Here is an 18664-nt window from a genome sequence, read left to right as displayed (position 1 = left end):
AGCCAATGCAAATACAGATGGCTCAGGCAGTTGTGTATCTTTTCGGTAGATTTGATAAAGCAAAGTATTGGCTATTTTCTTAACACAGTTTGTTTCTAATGAGAAAAAATTCCAAGAGTACCTAAAAGTAAGAATTTATAATGTCTGCCTTGCCTTCTTCACCTGGGATTCTGGTGCTCTTTGTTGTGAGAGAGAATGGAAACATGCAAAAACTAATAGAGCAGTTAATGGAACAATTAAAAAGTATAGATCTATAGGATTTATATCAGTAATAGTGTTTTGTTGTTGTTGTTTGTTTGTTTGTTTGTTTTTCAGAACATTACTACTGTCCTCTTAACTCTGTAGTAAAATTTCAGGTGTGACTTGGATGCTCAGTTTAGATGAGACATATGTTTGATTATTTGAACACTGACTGAGGTACAGGAGTAACTCATGCTTGTCATGCTCACTTCTCTTTCCTGTCAGTCCATTCTGTAATTTATACATGGAAAAAAATATTTTTCCATAAGTAGGTCAAAAATTCCAAGATTATTTCTGAAAAACAAGACATGCTTTATGCAAAATTAAAAAGACATTTATTTCTTGTGGTTATTAAAAAAAAATAGAAATCCTTAAATCCTGTTGGTTCTTTATTACTGCATTAAGCTATATAATTGTCAGTATTAAACACCTATTGCATTGTCAGAATTTAGGCCATCACTTTTTGATAGAAGTCAAAGAGATCAATACCTGTCTTGAGAGGGCATAAGATTAAGGCTTTATCTATTGGAACCACTATCATTATTCTAATATATATATTACAACAATTCAGAGGACTGTGAAAGGCAACTGTGCCACTTAAAAGCAGTTTAATGGTTATTCAGAAAGCTAATGTTAATAGGAAAAATGCATAACAGAAAGAGGGAAGGTCTGGTCAGATTTATTTTTTTGTAACAGTGTTCTTGGAAATTATGTGAGGTAGAATGAGAATATAAGTGGAATACATACATAAACATAGCATACACCTTCTCAATAGTGAAAACATGAAAAAAATAAGTTCTTTTAACTTAATTCATGAGCTGTCTTTTGTTATGCCAATGTGATTAAAAATGTTTGGTTGTGGATACATATTTACATACATACAGAAGAGGTCATTAGAACCTACTCAGTCCAATTAACACAATGCAAATGGATTTTGCATTCTAATTAAAAGTTAAATAAATAAATAAATAAATCCTGTCAAAATTCTGTCTTCCACTTAAGTGGAAAGAAAATCTAATTTAAAGTTCCTGTAAATCTTTAGCTGTTAATTTCATGCCAAATAATTCTGTAAACATCTCTAGTGGATGTAAATATAATCCTTCCTGAGAGAAGAAGTAATAATGTATAACCCAGATATAATCCATAAATAATAATAAATAAATAAATAAATAAAATTAAAATAATGTTGTTTCTTTGTGTGTTGTTTGTTTGTTTGTTTTTAATAAAGTATCAATTATTGCCCTTTCTTAAGTGGAGATATCAAAGTTTAGGGCCAAAGAATACAACAACAACAACAACAAATCATCTTCAAACCAATTTTTACTGTAGTAACTCTTCTTAAATGCCAAATACCAATGAGCTGCATACTCAGTACCTATTTAGGCTTCAGGCCATTATGCAAATTACATGTTTTTATGGGATATAACTTTAAAGCAATGAAAATAATTTTCTGGAATTTCAGCATACCTTTCTGTCATGGCTACTGATTTGTTCAGAGTTGAGACAGATAGCACACCAGGTGATACCAGTGGGTGGCCAGATTAGTCAATGAGCTGAAGGAAAGCAGTGGAATAGATGGGAAAGGAGCGAGCCATAGGCAGAAAGGGAAAATGAATTTGCATTTGAATGGTACTTTATGGAGACCTTAGCAGAGGAGACGTCTGTTCTCTAAATCTCCAAATTACTGTTCTCTGCTATGAATTCAGCTGATAGTAACCAGTAGGTTGACAGAGGAAAAATATTTTTTTCCTTTTTGTATTTTGCTATAAGTAGTTTAGGTAAAGTTTGCTAGTACTTCTGTTGCTTATTTTTTTATAAATAACTTCAGGTCCTGTTTAGGAGGAGGTGGGTCTGGAAAGAGGTCTGGGAAGTGGTGTAACTTGGATTTGATGAAAAAATTGCCTTTTTTTATCATATAAGCACCCAAGTAACATCAAGAGGTCAGGGAGAGCACCTGAATCTGAAGAGACGTGGCTGAGGGGCAAACTACCCACCACCAAAGCAGGGATTCTGTAAAACTGATATATAGGTGGCTCTTCTTGACAAAGAGGCTTAAACAACTGTTTTTTGTTGTTGCTTTTTATATGTTGGTTTAGAAAAAAATCAACAAATCTTTCTTAATTTCATTCTTATAAGAGAGTTATAAGTTCTGATTGAGAGATGTGTTTTTTTGTCTAAAGTCTTCAGTTATGAAACAGAACATAAAAGCCTGAAAGCAGTGATACACAGAATTGTTCCCAGTTAACTGTTGACAATTCCAAATTTAGAATAACAAGGCTCCAGTGAAAAATAAAAAGCAATGATTGAAACAGATATTTGAAGTGGAGAACTCTCCCTTTTTTTTTTTCTCTTACATTTCTACACAATATTGATTTTATTTTCTCATGTTGTTCCTTTCAGAGAGTAAATCTGTCCTTCGATTTTCCATTTTATGGCCATTTTCTACGTGAAATTACAGTGGCAACTGGGGGTAAGTGGCTTTCTAACTGTTTACTTTGAGTAATTTGAGAAGAGTTTCTTGCAGGTATTTTAATTATTTTTTTCTTCCATACATGTCAGGAGAGAAACTGCAGTATTTCTTTAGGAAATTTTGCTTTCCACATAAAAGAAAATTGCAAAATATAAATATAATGAAAATTCAAGCTGCATGAGTTTAACTGATATAAAACGTTCTCAAGTGGAAGACTTTATAGTGTTAATTGTTTTCTGTTTATGCATTTCCCCCAGTAATCACATTTGTGTGTGTGTGTGTGTGTGTTTGTGATTCACAGAATCACAGAATCATCTAGGCAGGAAGAGACCTCCAAGATCACCTAGTCCAACTTCTGACCTAACACTAACCAGTCCTCCACTAAACCATATCAATAAGCTCTACATCTAAACGTCTTTTAAGGACCTCCAGGGATGGTGACTCAACCACTTCCCTGGGCAGCCCATTCCAGTACCTAACTTCTCTACCTTTTTGGTAAAGAAATTTTTTCCTAATATTTTGCATTCACAGACAGTGCTGGAGCCAAAACAAGAGAGAGAAATGTCAGCAGGTTTGGGCTGCATGAGGACAAGGGATTTAGTATCCGATGATGATAAGTGCTGGTAGAAGTACGTAACTTGGGTCAGAAAAGGAAACAAGAGAGGCAGAGGGGAACATTGTGGAGACCACAACTGCAGCATTCTCTCATCTTTCAGATGTCCAGCAAGTTCAGAGACTCTGTCTTGTGGAGGTCTGCTGAGAGGTGCAATTGGACAAGAAACATAAATAGGGGCCACTGTCACCAGTACCAGTCCTGCCCTATCCCTGGTCAAGGTTTCTTCTTCTTATGCTGTGGGTGGCCAGTTGGCCAAGACCTGAGGATGTTGCGCTGGAGCTCTGAACAGGGAGAGTACAAATAAAAGGTTGGGGCAGAGCAGCAACCAGAGCCTCAACATGAGTAGGAGCAGGAGTTCAGGTTGATGTCTGAAGTTCTGTGTTAGTATCTCCACTTTGCTACCAAAGTAGAAGAATAGAAGAGATGGACAGAGGTGAAAAAAAAGTCTGATATGAAATGGTTGGATTGCAGTCAAAATGACTAATAAAATAAATAATTGCAGAATTATGGGCTGACTTCAGTATTGGGATTTTTTCTTGGTCAGGGATGGCATTTTGATGCTGAGAGAGACCAGATGAGCTGTGAATGATCGTAATATTGGGGCTCATCTGATTTTTAGTTGTTTTGGTGGTTGACCACTGACACCTAGCTCCGTATCCTATTACTAGAGGAGCTGAATTTCATGTGGAGTGAAAGCATGGGGTAGGATGGATCCTGTACAGCTAAAGCAGTGGCAATGGGGACAATGTTCAGTCTGTAAATGCCCCCTAATTACTACTGCTGAACTTGTTTCCTTGAAACAAGTTAAGTTCACTCTTTCTTCAAGTAATTCTTTTTATTTGGCCACTCTTTTGGGTCATCACTTTTAATGAGGGCCTGTCACTGAAATGCTACTTTGATCAGGCTCCTCAACATGCCCCTAAACACATTACAAGGAGTAAAGTTTGGCTCTCAAGGAGAGCTGTGCAATAGCAATTTGCAAGGGAAAGAAAATTATTTTAGAGTAGAACATTTATGGACTATTTATTCATTTATTTAAAAACAAATAAAACAACTACAACAAAGAAAACTTGCAGATGTTTAGGGTTAACTGCAGCTTTACAGAATTCTTTTCTCTTGTTATTATAATCGATGGAACTCTGCATGATAATTCTTCTTTTTGTTTTGCTCTGCTTCTACTAAATACAATTGTACTGTAGTGAATAGATTGTGGACTATTGTCAAGCTAAATAGCACTTTAACATCATTCTTTTCAAAATAGGCCACTGACGTTAATACAGAGACACTTCTGTCCTTCATTTTACACTTCCGTAATTTTCATGCTCAAAATTAAGCATGAAGAGGTGAGATCTAGTCAATAATCACTTTTAAAATATTACCTTAATAAAGCTCAGTAACTATAAGTCATCCTGTCAATTCAGGACAGGATGCAACTTCTGCAACTTTAAGTCTTCTAAGCCCTTTTAGCAGAAAAAGATCTATTTCTATGATAACCCTCTGATAAATGTTCCACATAGGCTCTATTTGCAAAGTTTGTTACCACAAGTTATCTGTGGTGCAGTGTGACTTATATCACAGAGTCACAGAACAGTTGAAGTTGGAAGGGAACCCTGAAGGCCACCTAGTCCAAACACCCTGCTCAAACAGAGGTACCTAGACCAGGTTGCCTAGGACCATGTCCAGATGGTTTTCGACATCCTTCAAGGACAGAGCTGCCAAACCTCTCAGGGCAACCTGTACCGGTGTTCCATCACCCTCACAGGAAGTAAGTTCTTCCTGATGTTTAGATGGAACTTTTTGTGTTCCATTTTGTGCCTGTTGCCTCTTGTCCTGGCACTGGGCACCACTGAAAAGAGCCTGGCTCCATCTTTGTACCCTCCCTTCAGGCATTAACAGACATTTACAAGATCGCCCCTGAGCCTTCTCTTCTCGTCTCAGCTCTCTCAGCTTCTCATAGAACAGGTGCTCCTGTCCCTTTACCATCTTGGCAGGCCTACATTAGACTCTTTCTAGTATGTCCACTTCTCCTTTGTACTGGGGGGCCCAGAACTGGACACAGTACTCCAGCAATACTTAGTAGAGTAGAAGGATCACCTCGCTTGACCTGCTGGAGAACTGTCCCTAAAGCAGCTAAGAATACTGTTAGCCTAGCATTGGCAGCAAGGGCACATTGCTGACTCACGTTCAACTTGGTGTCCACCAGGACTCATAAGTCCTTTTCTGCAGAGCTGCTTTGCAGCTAGGTGGCCCACAGCATGTACTGGTACCTGGGGTTTTTCCTCCTGAGGTGCAGGACTTTGTATTTATCCTTGCTGAACTTTATAAGATTCTTGTTGGCCTACCTCTCCCGCCTGTGGTAGCCTAACAATAAACAGTAAGGACAGGTCCTTTTAATACTGTATGGTCTACTGTTTCTCAGTAGTCAAAGTCTTATAATGGCATTTTTATTATTAGAGATCTGGAAGACCTCAAGAGGTTATTCTTGGATGAAAAGAATGACGAAGTTAATGTGTACAGGTGTCCCAAATGACAAATGTACACTCTCTGGGGAATAGGATATGATTAATTATGCTAATGACAACACTGCAAGCTGTTTTTACCTCCGAGTCATGAATTGACAACCTTGTCAAAAGGAAAGTTGAGGACAATGATACATTAAATCCCTGTCATGATAAAAATGCCTACTATAATGTTTTCCTCTTTTCTTTATGTAGGTTGTGCTGCAGCATAGTACGGTTTCCAAGTTACTTAAGATTCCTTTTAAATTTCTGAGGTGTATACTCAACTTATTTTTCTCTTTATTTTTTATTTAGAACAGGGAATAAAAATAAGTAGTTTGAGGGCTTTACTCAGTGATGTCCTCAGCTTATGTTTAACAAAGCTATTTAATTTATATTAAATGCAAAATAATATGTTTTTATGTCAATTTATGTCATATTAATGTCAATTTATGTCATATTAATATGTCAATTGATAATGTTAATATAAGTTATATTTAAATAAATATTCAAATAAATATTTAAATTAAAGTAATTTTTATAATTACTAATTAATAACATAGTTAGCAATTTGTGGTTCTTTGGCATAGAAGTATGTCTCCTCAAATTCCTATAAACCACATTTTTAAATAATGTCATGTTCTGTTGTGATTTTTGTCTATAACTGTACGATTTTGATATTGGAAATTGCAGCAAATACATAGAAAAGGTGTTTAGAATATAACCCATGTATTTGTACAGGCAAAAAAATAAATCAAAACTCTTCCTCAAATAGATGTGTAAAACTGGTGGTTAGTTTGGGGCTAATTAATACTAGGAGCACCTGTGAGTACATGGTGACAATAACTTTCCCTTATTTGACAGTGCATTTACTTTCCCTTAGACCTGTTTTGTGGCAAAGCAGCATATAAAAGCTCCAAAACATATTAAGGCATTCTGCCAGGTCAAAATAACCGTTGATTTAGGCAATCTTTCAGGAACACTCATTAAAACAAAAACCATGTGTGCATCCTCTAAGAATCATAGAATTTTCTGACAAGTTGTTATAAACTTGGATTCTCTAGTGGGTTTTGTTGTTAATGTCATTTTTTTTGTGTGTGTTTTGTTTTGTTATGATTTTCAAGGCTGTTTCTGTTAAAACTTCTCTACCTCTTCAGAACTTTTATAGACTGATCAAGACAATTATGTCATGACTAGAACATGCTGACACTGAAGCTGTTTGCCTTGAACTGTCTGTGACATTTCATTCCCAAACAAAATGAGTTTTGCAAAACAGAAGTCAGTGCAAGTATTAATATTCTGATTATGAGTGTATATGTGAATGTTTCTCTGGCAAATTCATTTAAGTTAATTATGATATTGCTATCAAAGTGAAATTTTGTGAATTGAAATAAATTGTTACTCATCAGTTTCCAAAATGTGGTAGTAACTACTTTCAGCAAATTAAAAATGGAAATGAGGTCTGTGAGCTAAATCTTGAAGTCTCTGGTTAATTTTTCACTGAGCCTTACCTTGGGCAAATAACTACAAATTTCCAAGTTCAACGGGAGATGTAGGGCAGTGAAAGGTTGAAGTTTAGTCTGTTCTGGGACATGAATATGTAGACCCCCACTAGATGGACTAGAGGATGATGATGATCAGTGGATAGAATGGGTTAGAAGAAAGGGTTCCCTGTTTGAGCTATAGCAATATATTTAGGAACCAGGAACCCCATGAGGTGAATTAAATTAAATAATTTTATACACTTGGAGGAGCATAGCTGCTTGTGGTTTCAATTGACAGGCAGGTTTCAATTGACTGGATTGTAGCAAGGAGAGAGTATGATCCTGGAAAACCTAAAGGGAAGAAAAACTGCAAGAGAAAAAGATACAGGGGGAAACCAAGGTGGAGGTCCCTGCTATTAGGATAAGTGGTAGACATTTAATAGATCAGCAATTTCAGTAGTAGCTCCCAGTGGGCAAGCTGTTGCACCATTGTGTCATGGAGCACAGATGACTGGCACAGGACAGAAAAAGAGGTGTGAATGAAAAGATAAAACTTCAATGTTACAATTCTTTGGTGTAGTCTATGTTTTATATCACACAAGTTACTATGCTGTCAGTGAGTGAGTTCTTCAGGTATGCAAATTTAGAAATACAAATATTGTAAAAATGAGGGAAGAACAAAGAGAAAATAATTGTATCAGGCTTCTATGCCTATGTGGAAAAACAAACAAATTAGCATGCTTAGTAATAGGTTACAGTATGCAAACTGCCAAATTATAGGAGAACAGATTATAAACTGAACAAGGCAAGAACAATAATCTGATGATAGGCAGAGATCACTGCTCCAGCAACCATGTTGTCTGTAACAACCTGGACGTTCCATGAAAATATCACATCTTTATAAATTATAAAATGTATATTACCAAGAAGAAGTAAAAATTAACAGAAAAACAAAAGATTAATATTTAGTGAAGGAAGGCAAAAGGAGTGAGTGACATGGTTATTGCTTTGTGAAAGCTTAGCTGATTCATGATGGGTTGATCACAGGTGGTTCTGGAGGGGGAACTTGGGTGAAAGTGCACAGAATCTGAAATAACTCTACCATGAGTTAAGAGCATTGGAATAGCCTGCAGGCAAATTTACAGGTGAAATTAATAGATTATAGAGAAAGGATGCAATTCATCTATCTGTGTTGACATCTATGTCCATGTTTGTCATCCTTAACTCACGTACAGTCAGTAGAGATGTAATCGATATAGTCAGTAGTCAATGAACACCAAAGGCAGATATTTAAAGCAGGCTGGATGAACTGCCTCTTGTATCTAATTCTCTGTTTGTCAATGTATTATATCACTACAAAGAGAGCTTGGGGTGATGAGTTCAGGTATGGATGTTTACCATTTTTAAGTCTGTGTGGGTTAACCATAGGGTTATTTTATCAGCTAGCACAATGAAGGTTTCAGAAATGTCCATCTAATCCATGAAATATCAAATGCACAAATACATATTCAGGAAAAAAAAAAAATGTGTTGCAGAGAAAAAGCATTTATTAACAACAAGGAACTTCTGTTAAAAAGTTTTCAAATGCTAAATCAGTCAAAACATAGTTAACATGGCACCTTGTAGACAACTGAAACATAGCACTGAAAATAAAATATTTTGGAAGTTTAAAATGACATGGGATTCCGAATACAGCATATATTGGCCAAAACTAACCAAGGAAGTTAGAGGGCTGATGAGGATATACGGGAATTATAGCATCAGGAGCTAAAACAATAAATGTGCAATAGGTTTTGTAATAAAGTAGGGATGGGCCTTTGAAAAACAAGCCATATATTTCTACATTTCTGTAGCTTACTGCTCAGAGATCTGGAAACTAGACAGCCTGTCAGACACTTCCACAGCATTCGACAGACACAAAGCACTGACACATTTCAGCAGAGCAATCAGCTGTTCCATCCTGTGATATTTGAGAGGACGATTGCTAGTCATCTTGTTGGGAGTTTGCTAGTCATCTTGTAGGGAGTAGGGTCCCCTGGAGGACTGGGGACCTGGCATTTACCTGAGAGTGGCAATTCATTGTCATATTGCACTGCTGAAGTTGGAGCAAGCAGTTTAATTTGTAAAGACTGCTTTAAGAAGTGCTACAAAGCTACGGGGGGAAGGAAAAAAAGAAAGAGAGAACTTCTGCTAAATGATCCTACAATGGAGGTGCATTCCTTAGCAGCAGGCTTAGGGCTTATTTAGAATAATTCTTACTGTGGCCATGCTGTCTGAGCATTCCTACTACCATTAATAATGGAAAGAATACCAGACAAAAAAACATCCCAAAATGAAAACACACTGTTTTCAAATAAACGTTTGCAATTTTCTAAAATTGAAATCAAGAACCCTTTGTATGATCATGTTACTGCCTAAAGGCAGGTTTTGTCGTAAAATATTTTTACTTACTGAAGAGAGAGGTCTTTTTTCATCTAAGATGACAATACACAGCCTTTCATCAAAACTGCAGATGTTTTACCCAGTAATGAATGATTCAAGGCAAATCACAGGCATTGAAAATGGTAGAATATAGTTTCTGTTTAAAACTGCTGTTATTGGAGCCTGTGCTGATGAGCAACCATGAAGCACCTGAGCACAGCCTCTTAACTCACTAGTTGGGACAGTAGGTTCACATCTTTTATTCTTATGAGAAAGAGTAGTAGTTATTCTAGTATCAAACTGTTTAGAAATGTGCATGTAACTTGTGGGAAAGTAGCAAGAGAGGAAGAATCTTGAGTTAATTAGTTAGATTGCTGCTTAAAAGTTTAATTTCTATACATTTTGAGGAGGGATACTATGAAAAATAATTACCAAACTGCACAGAATTGTAATTTTGCATCACATTTTGCAGTACTTTACTTCCAGGGGAAAAAAAAAAAAAAAAAAAAAAGGAAGTCAAAAAAGACAGCATGCTACTGTTAAAGGAGTAAGGCCTGAGGCTACACTTCCTGAGCTCCGTCTTTTTGTGTTGGCCCACAGAGTAATACATCTGAGCAGGAGGGAAATCTGTCCCCTGTTCTATGTAAAAAGAAGGATCCAGATGGTTAGGATCTTAGATTGGAAAGGGTGATGATGGCTGTGAATTTGAAGCCTGGGATTAGCCTGTATTAGTGGAAGTTTATCAGGAGATTTCCAGACCTCAGAGGACAAATATGCTCATGTGTTTCCTCGTATCATTCATAAATTTTCTTAAGCTTTAAAAATAGTGGGTAGATGGAGTAAATCTGTCTGGGTTATTTTACTGGGATATCTGGAGTATCACTGAGTGGTGCATCGTGTTGGAGCCAGTCAGAAATGTGGGTCAGGGCTTTTCTGGTCATTCCTGTTGCTCTAGACCCTTTAGCACAGGAGCCAGCAGGAAATGTGTTCATTACTTAATGAAGAGCTCTTTGATAACAAAAGTCATTTTATGGACTACAGCTGTTAAATGGCAAAGGTGATATAAAGCAGACAGTACATCACAATGTTTCTAGCCAATATCAGTGACTCAGGCTACCTTGTGTCCATTACAGGGGATTACACTTGTCATCACCAGTAGGCAAATAAGGACTGTGGAGAGCGGGCTATTAACTGGCAAATATCAGCTCACAGAACTGCAATCTTTTTACCTCTTCGCATCTTGTCTTTTTCTCATGTCTTATATTACAACACAGGTGTTAGTATTTTTTTCCTCCCTGTATAGCTTCCTTTGCCTTTACTCCTGTGTCAATATCCCTTCCGGAGCTACCTTTCCTCCTTCTGTAAGAGGGAGCCCTCGTATCAGCTTCCCCTGAAATTCTGTTTTGTCTTGCTTTCCACCAGTGAACTCTTAAAATATTTTATGTTCCTGCCTTATGCTTTATCCTTAGAAATTGGCCCAGAAACAGGGCAAAAATAATGATAAGCTTTGGGGAGGGGAAATCCATATGCCTTGACATCACTCTGACATAGTGCACGACATAAAAGGGCATTAGCCTATTTACGGCTGAAGTTTACAAGAAGTAGTTGCACTGAAGTGGTAACAGGACTTAAAATGGTGACATTTGTATTTGTCTGTATGGTTCTGTTTCATAAAGTAACAGATAATTGCCAAAGCATTTGCCCACATGGAATGTCAAACGAATGCTTAAATAATTTTGCACATCAGACAATAATAACTTGAATGGCTTAATGTTAGTGTAAACAGCCTTCAGGATAGCCAGCAACTGCTTCACTGAACATTGGGAAATTGTAAGGTATAGGTTGTGTCTAAAATGAATCCACTACTTTTTCTTGTAGATTTTTATAGTAGGCATAACTTACACTGTCCTTTTTTGTAGCATTGAAAAGTTTAAATAATATTGTGCTTTTACATCATAATAAAAATTTTAATGCATGACAAGTCTTTATTTCTGTCTCCCACAAAACACAGTGTTTATTTGTTTTGTTGCATGTTTCTAAGTTTGAAAATGAAACTTCAATCCATTTATGCCTTTGTTTCAATATTCTTTGTAAAAGCTACTGCCTACGTCCAGTCTCATAAAGCTTTACGTGGCTTTATTTTGCATTTCCTATCCTATAACACCCTCTTCTAGCTCCTATTCTCATTGTAAAAGATTGAAAAACTGAATGTTGCATATCTCAGCTGAAAAGTCATTTACAAAGAAAAACAAATATATATATTTCCAAACCAACACCAGGCAACTGAAAGCTAGTGAGAACAATGGGTAATTAATGGGTATTTAATTTCTTATTAGAACAGAAAATTCCTGATAAATAGTGGAAAATAGGCCTTTCGTTGCTATAATACAGTGTTGCATTAAAATGATGTATTGATGTGGAAGTCCTGGACCTAAGGAAATGTTCTTAGTCTGAAAACCTTCTAAGATTCATAAAATATTACTTGTATATGCCTGTTTCAAACAGTCAGAATAAAATAAATATAAAAAAAATGTTGCAGTTGGTTACATACTTTTATTTATTTATTTATTTATTTTTAAAGGAAGTAATTCAAAGCATAGATCAATCATAGAGATCAATCAGGCTGGGAAATGTGTTGAAAATGCAGTTCATATGCAAAGGACTGCTCTAAACTGCAGTATTTCTAGTAAGAGTCAGTCTTATTATTTTGAATTCTGCCCAATTATAATTAATAGCTGTCCTTTTCTAAAAGTTAACATACAACTTTGACAAAAGCTATTCCTGGTCCTCCTAAGTAAGGTTTGTTTGAAAGTGCTGAATTCCTAATAATATCAATTTCTATGTAAAGGGCTTGATCCTATAAGTGTCATGGTGAAGGTTCTTTCTTTTTGCCTCTCAGAAGCAAACTTGTAGAAATTCAGGCTTCTGTAAATGTAAGATTAAATTTTTTGATGTGAAATTATGTACACTATGTGATGCTATTGTTGACTGGTACCATGGCACCATGTACTTTTGCTGACTGTTCATAACAACCAGGGAAACTGAGGGCTTCATCTCTTCCATATCCGTAACTGTCATGCATGTATATTTATGTTATTGATCATGAAATACTGATTAAATTCATATTGTTCCTTATGTTTCTGGTAAATTCTATGGACTACTGCACTGACTGTTTTGCCTGACTCATTTGACTTCCCTAAGAAGCCTGTTAAAATAACTAGTAACAGAAAAAAAAAGTCTTGGTCTTCCTGCTTCTGAAGCAGATTGTAAAGCTCTACATATTGCCACAGGATGTTCCCCTAATTGCCTGTATTTTGTATAAGGACAGCTCCACAACACTTCACAGTAGCTGCTTTGTTAAAAGCATTTTCTACTACCGAAGGCAGAACCAATACTCACATCCACCCCTTTTCTGAAATAGCAGAGCAACAGAAATGATTACCCTAGTCAAAGGGTAAAATATGAAAGTCTATATTTTCCAAAAGACATTTACATAGAACATTAATTACAAGAAGAAGAGACTATTTTGCACAAAGTTTTTGCATATTAGTAGATAAAATGTCTTTTATTATTTCAGGATAAATATTAGAAATATTATGGTTGGAAGAAGCTCATAAACTTTTGTCAGTTCAACTAAATGGTGCTTTTAAAGCTATGATGCAGTGGCAGTCCTATCTACCCAGTTAATACATTTTTATTGTAGAAATTAAGGGGCCTTTCTCCACTTTTTTTTTTTTTTTTCCCTGTCCAGTTTAATACCTTAAAAAGTATTTCAACCACTCGTATGAAGATGTAGTGAAAAGTTTTTAAACTAGCTCAAGGTTAGTCCAACAACTAAGCATGTATGTTGTATTATTTTTGTAATTTAATCTAATACTTCTGCATTGCACTACATTAGCTTTAGTATCTCTAAAACAATGCAATGCTATGTGGTATAGATGTGCTTATAAAAGCTTGATTTAAGAAACAAAAAAAAAAAAAAAAAAAAGAATAATAAAAAAGAAAAAGCATAATTCAAAGAACTGTTCCATAAATTCCTCAGAGAATCTGAACTTTTGTATTTTAGTAAGAAGGAAAAAAGAATTATAAGAAAGAGAAATCTTGAAAAAAATGCACCAGTTTCCAGCTTGGAATATCTTGGAAGAGAAGCTTATTCCTTCCCCCTTTTTTTTCACTTCAAGCTTACAAATTCATTGGGCACTGACAATATGTCCAAAGCATTTTTATCAGGAGTGTGGAGTTTTTGGTTGCTGTGCAGTAAGCAGCTTGTTGTTATCTCAGAGAAAAGTTTGAAAGCTTAGGCAGGCTTAATGAAAATCAAAGAAGGATTTAAAAGCAAACAATGAAATTATTGCTGGAGAAATATAATTAGCAAAATAAATTGCATCCTAAAATATTTCCAAAGCAGACCATGGGGACCCAGTGTCAGTCTTCACTAATGAGGAAGCAAGAAATATTCTGGGGAAGCCACAAGAAGGCAGCAAAAACAAGACTGGAACAATCCTACTGATAGTACAGCCTCACATTAAGAGGCTATTTTGTCACTTAGTTTTACGTTACCAGCTGCATTATTAAAAATATATTTTCTTTCTTCCTGTTATTAAGTGTCTGCTTTGTCGTATCCAAAATTACTGATTGCCCATAATTTCCATTTCCTACCCATGTTTCTCAAGACTGCTAGTGAGTATGAAAAACTTGTGAATCAAATCTTTTTTGTAAACCTTTTTATGCTTATTGCTTCAGATAAAATATTATAATTTCTCTATTTGGGATCTGTCAATGTCAGAGGAAATGTCTGCTCCTAGAACTTCACTATGAACTCTAACAGAATGTAGATTTTCTTAATGTCTTGAAGGTACTGTTCTGTGGATGTGATGATTGTCCTGCTTTGACTCTTGGGGAATTTTAAGAAAAGCAAATTCCTGCTACATAGGTTGCATTCCCTGCAGTTTGAAAACAGGGTGCATGCAACTGCTGTCTGAGTCACATTATGAAAAATCACTTGTCCGTTGCAAGCTTCTTCATTATAACATCATCCATCCCTTGGCAACAACCTTGTCTCAAGCCAGTCCTTGCTAAATTCATTACCCTTGCAAATTGTCAGATTGATATCAGTCTGTTTTCTGAAACCAAGGCATTGAAATAAACAGGTTACTATACATCTTTTTCGGTTTTGACCTGGGACCTAAATTTCTTCACTCGCTTCCACTTCTCCTTAAAATTTTGGCCTTGACTCCATTCACATCCTCTTCTCCTTCCTTCTGTCAACTATTTGACTAAATAACATGCCCAACCTTCAAGCTTTCTCCTGCATCATACTAATAGTTAAATTTTGTGATAAAGCACAGAACTAATGATAAGATTGTTTAAAAAAAAAGAAAAAAAAAAAAAAAAAAGAAAGAAAAATATTTTTTGTTCTTTTCATGGAAAGTTTACCTCAAAAGTAGACATTTGGTTTTGTGTTTTATTTCCACTTACTTTGGACAGTTTCTTCTATCTATTCCCAGATATTGATATTCCAGACTATTCTAGATAGGGTTTTGTTTCAGATCTTCAAATGCTAAGTACATATAATAGTAATAATTCCGCACATTATATATGCCCCTGTTTCAGTCTTCAAAAGCAACTTGTGTCCATGTTTTTCTAGTTTGTCTCCAGGAAACAATAAGGCAGCCAACATCACTAACTTGCTGTTCCTTTTCTGCCTGAACTGACCAGTTCTGATCTTAGCTCTTAAAAATTAGGGGATGAATATACACAGGGCTGGGGCCATCAGTGCGTCTCCTTCAAGTGTTATAGGTTCAAAGCTGCCTCGTGTTGCCAGAGACAACATTGACATAACTTAGCATGCAGAGTCTGTCCTGCTGTTCCTGTTAGAAGTGTTTTAATTTCACCTATTATCGTACTAAACAATCTATGCCAGATGACGTATAGCCATCCTGTCTTTAACCAACCTGAAAAAAAGAAAACAAGACCTTGTAAAATTGCATCATGACCCTTAATGCCTGGGGCCAGTTACCTGGAAAACACATTTTCTTAAACTTAACTTAAATTGAGGTTGTTTTAAGGATCAAGGGGCTCCTTTGGTTTGCTAAAAATTATTGTGAAATTATACTATTGTTTCATCAATGAAATAAGTGCTTATTAATTTAAGAGGTTATTAATTGGAGTGAGCTAGTTTGATGACTTTGGTGACTTTGGTGACATTCAGCTTGAGCTGAATGGCAGTAGTTGTGCGATTTCATAATGGAAGATGCAGTGAAGCCAAATAAAACAAGGTGTTATTTGGCAATGGCTTAAGAGTGCAACAAAAGTCAATTTCTATAAGCCTTTTTTTTTTTTCTTGTTCTTCTTTTTTACTGCAGTTTATGTTCTGTTTTCATTCCTTACCTTATGTGTGAGAGGCATGAAACATAAAAGAATAAAAATATCTCTGGAGTGTTTACTATGATTCTTAAGTTTTACCTATTTTAGTCCTATGGAGTAAAATAAAGAATTTCCTTCTGTGGAGTAGTTTTCTATGAAGTGGGATTAAAAGGCATTATAGGTTTTATACATTTTATTTTCAGATTCCTATCCCATAATTTCTACCTGTCTCACAAAAAGAATTGCAACCAGTATTTTAAGGTCAAAATTATGTTTATTAATCCATCAACCACATTTGGTTGATTAATCCATCAGCCACAATGACATGACTCTCCTTGGTCATAAAAGTTTAGGTCCACGTGTTCAGGAAAAAGTCTTCAAGCATTCTTCAAAACAAGTTATGTTCTTAGCGATTCTAATAAATTCTTGGCTTCTATTAAATAGTAGCATGGAAGAAAAGCCACTTCTTGCTTTGGAAGAGATATATTTTCACTGCCCTTCAACAGCCAGCCAGTGGCTCAATTAGATACATAAAAATTTATCTTTAAAGAGAACTTGTGTGTTTTTACAAACACTTTGTTTACGCTTCTGCAGCTGTAGCTTTTATGACCATTTTAGTTGTTAACTCCAACTTCTAGTATAAACATGGGCTTTTGATAACACAGAAATTAGAAAGTTGTGCACTCCACTGTAAAAATGTCCAAGAAATAATAATTGGCACTAATTCAAATGTATTCACTCAACACGTAGTAAAACATTTCAGTGGAGCAACTTGTGTTCTCTTGCTACTTCCAATAACTTGGACTTCTTCAGAATCTTGCCCTAGATTTAAAACTGAAAAAAATATATTTATTCAAATTTTAATAGAAGCATTATGAATCTGTCTACACTGTGAGTGATCAATAGTTTTAACCTATGTGAAAAGTAACTCAAATATTACTTATCAAGCACTTTGGACATTTGAAATGACAAACAATATCATTGTTTTAAATATCTTGTTTTCACTGCTAACTATGTGGGGTTTATTCTCTTGCTGTTACTGAAAAAAACAGTTTTGCTGGAAACAGAAATGGAACACAAGTATAATACCTATCCATAAATGTACATCTTAAAATAAGGTCAATTATATATTATAACAGTTTAGTTATCAATTATTCAAGTAAATTTAATTAAATTTCATGCAAACTAGAATGGTGATAAAATGTGCATTTATCATGGTAAATGGTGCATTTGGTTTAATGTGAAATAAAAAGGTAGAAAAATATATGAAGTACACTTTATCCTTCATATAGTTTAAAATCTATGTGCTTGGAAGTTTGTAGTGTAGAGTTTCATGCGTATATTTTATTGACAGAAAACTAACCTACTTCTACCATATATTCTTGTTAGGATTAAGGAGATTTGAAAGATGACAGTTTTAATGAATCTTATAAGACATGTTTTCCTTTCAAATGTGTTGAAAGTAGTAATCTTTCAGGGAAAAATATAGTTCTGGCTAGGCACAGTCAAGAAGATTCTGAGATACTTCTGAGGTTGAAAAGTAGTTGTTTTGAAATATAGCTGTGTTGACATCTTGTTTTGTTTTAAATTTAGTAATTTTAGCAGTCAGTATAGATATTAAAGGTCAGCTCTGCTCACAGAAGCACCTTAAACTTATCAAATGTTTGAAAACTAAAAAAAGGCATCCTTTGCAGCACATTTTTTATTCTGCGCTTCCTATTCAGATGTTTTTGTTTTTGTTTGGTTTGGTTTGGTTGTTATTTTATTTATTTATTTATTTATTTTCTAATATACTTTTTTTCTAATATACTTTTTTTTTTTTCTAATATACTATATATGTAATGTGAATATGAGGTAGAAATCCAAATTAGAAATATTTCTAAAATAGATAAAATATTTCTAGAAATAATTTCTAATATATAAGTATTTGGATTTCTACCTCATATTCACATTACAAGGATATCACAGTTGGGTAGTTTTTTCCACATTTTGTTTCTGGACAATGTCTTATTCAATGGAATGGAATCACTCCTTATGACTTGCTACTTCTATTGGGTTGCATGATAGTTTCTCTCATGCTTGCCATGGTGCATCTCATAGAAAACAGCTCTATGGGAGACATCTTTTACCCTTACTTCTTTAGATGCAATTGATTGCTGAAAGCTACACATGGTAGCTTTCTTACTTCCACAGCTGCTTGGAAAGTCTTGTTGGTGTGATCTATGTGAAACTGCTCATCTAATAGAGATTTTTTTCTCTAATCATAGGCAGCAATGATACATATTAAACTGTTTCTTCCTCTTTTATCTGTCCAATGTTCCTTTTGGAAAAATGTTCTTTTCAGAAAACTAGTGCATGCTTTAAAGAGCACACAAATTCCAAACCATGGAGCTACCTACCACCCTGGTACCAGTTTGGCATTAGCAAGATGGTTCAACTTTGAAAAAAATCTGAAATGTGTTCTCTGCCCATGTATATCCCTCTGTATTATGGGTATATGAATGATCCATATGTAGCCTTTTTTCATGGGGATTATAATGACTTATTCGTTCTTCAGCATTGCCCTTAA

At 35.2% G+C, this 18664-nt stretch overlaps 1 protein-coding gene across 2 annotated transcripts in view; it reads left to right on the top strand.

The window, feature by feature from the left end:
- The window catches only part of PLXDC2 (plexin domain containing 2), a 269513-nt gene that overhangs the window by 151812 nt on the left and 99037 nt on the right, over positions 1–18664 (top strand). For both annotated transcript variants that reach the window (XM_084511952.1, XM_084511953.1), the window contains exon 4: positions 2641–2710. In XM_084511952.1, coding sequence (XP_084368078.1) covers positions 2641–2710 — 70 coding nt within the window. The remainder of the gene's footprint in view (positions 1–2640; positions 2711–18664) is intronic.

Source organism: Aythya ferina, assembly GCF_964211825.1.
Source record: "Aythya ferina genome assembly, chromosome: 2".
Classification (NCBI taxonomy): Eukaryota; Metazoa; Chordata; class Aves; order Anseriformes; family Anatidae; genus Aythya; species Aythya ferina.
Note: the sequence above shows the minus strand (reverse complement) of the source record. Positions and strands in the feature narration are given on the sequence as shown.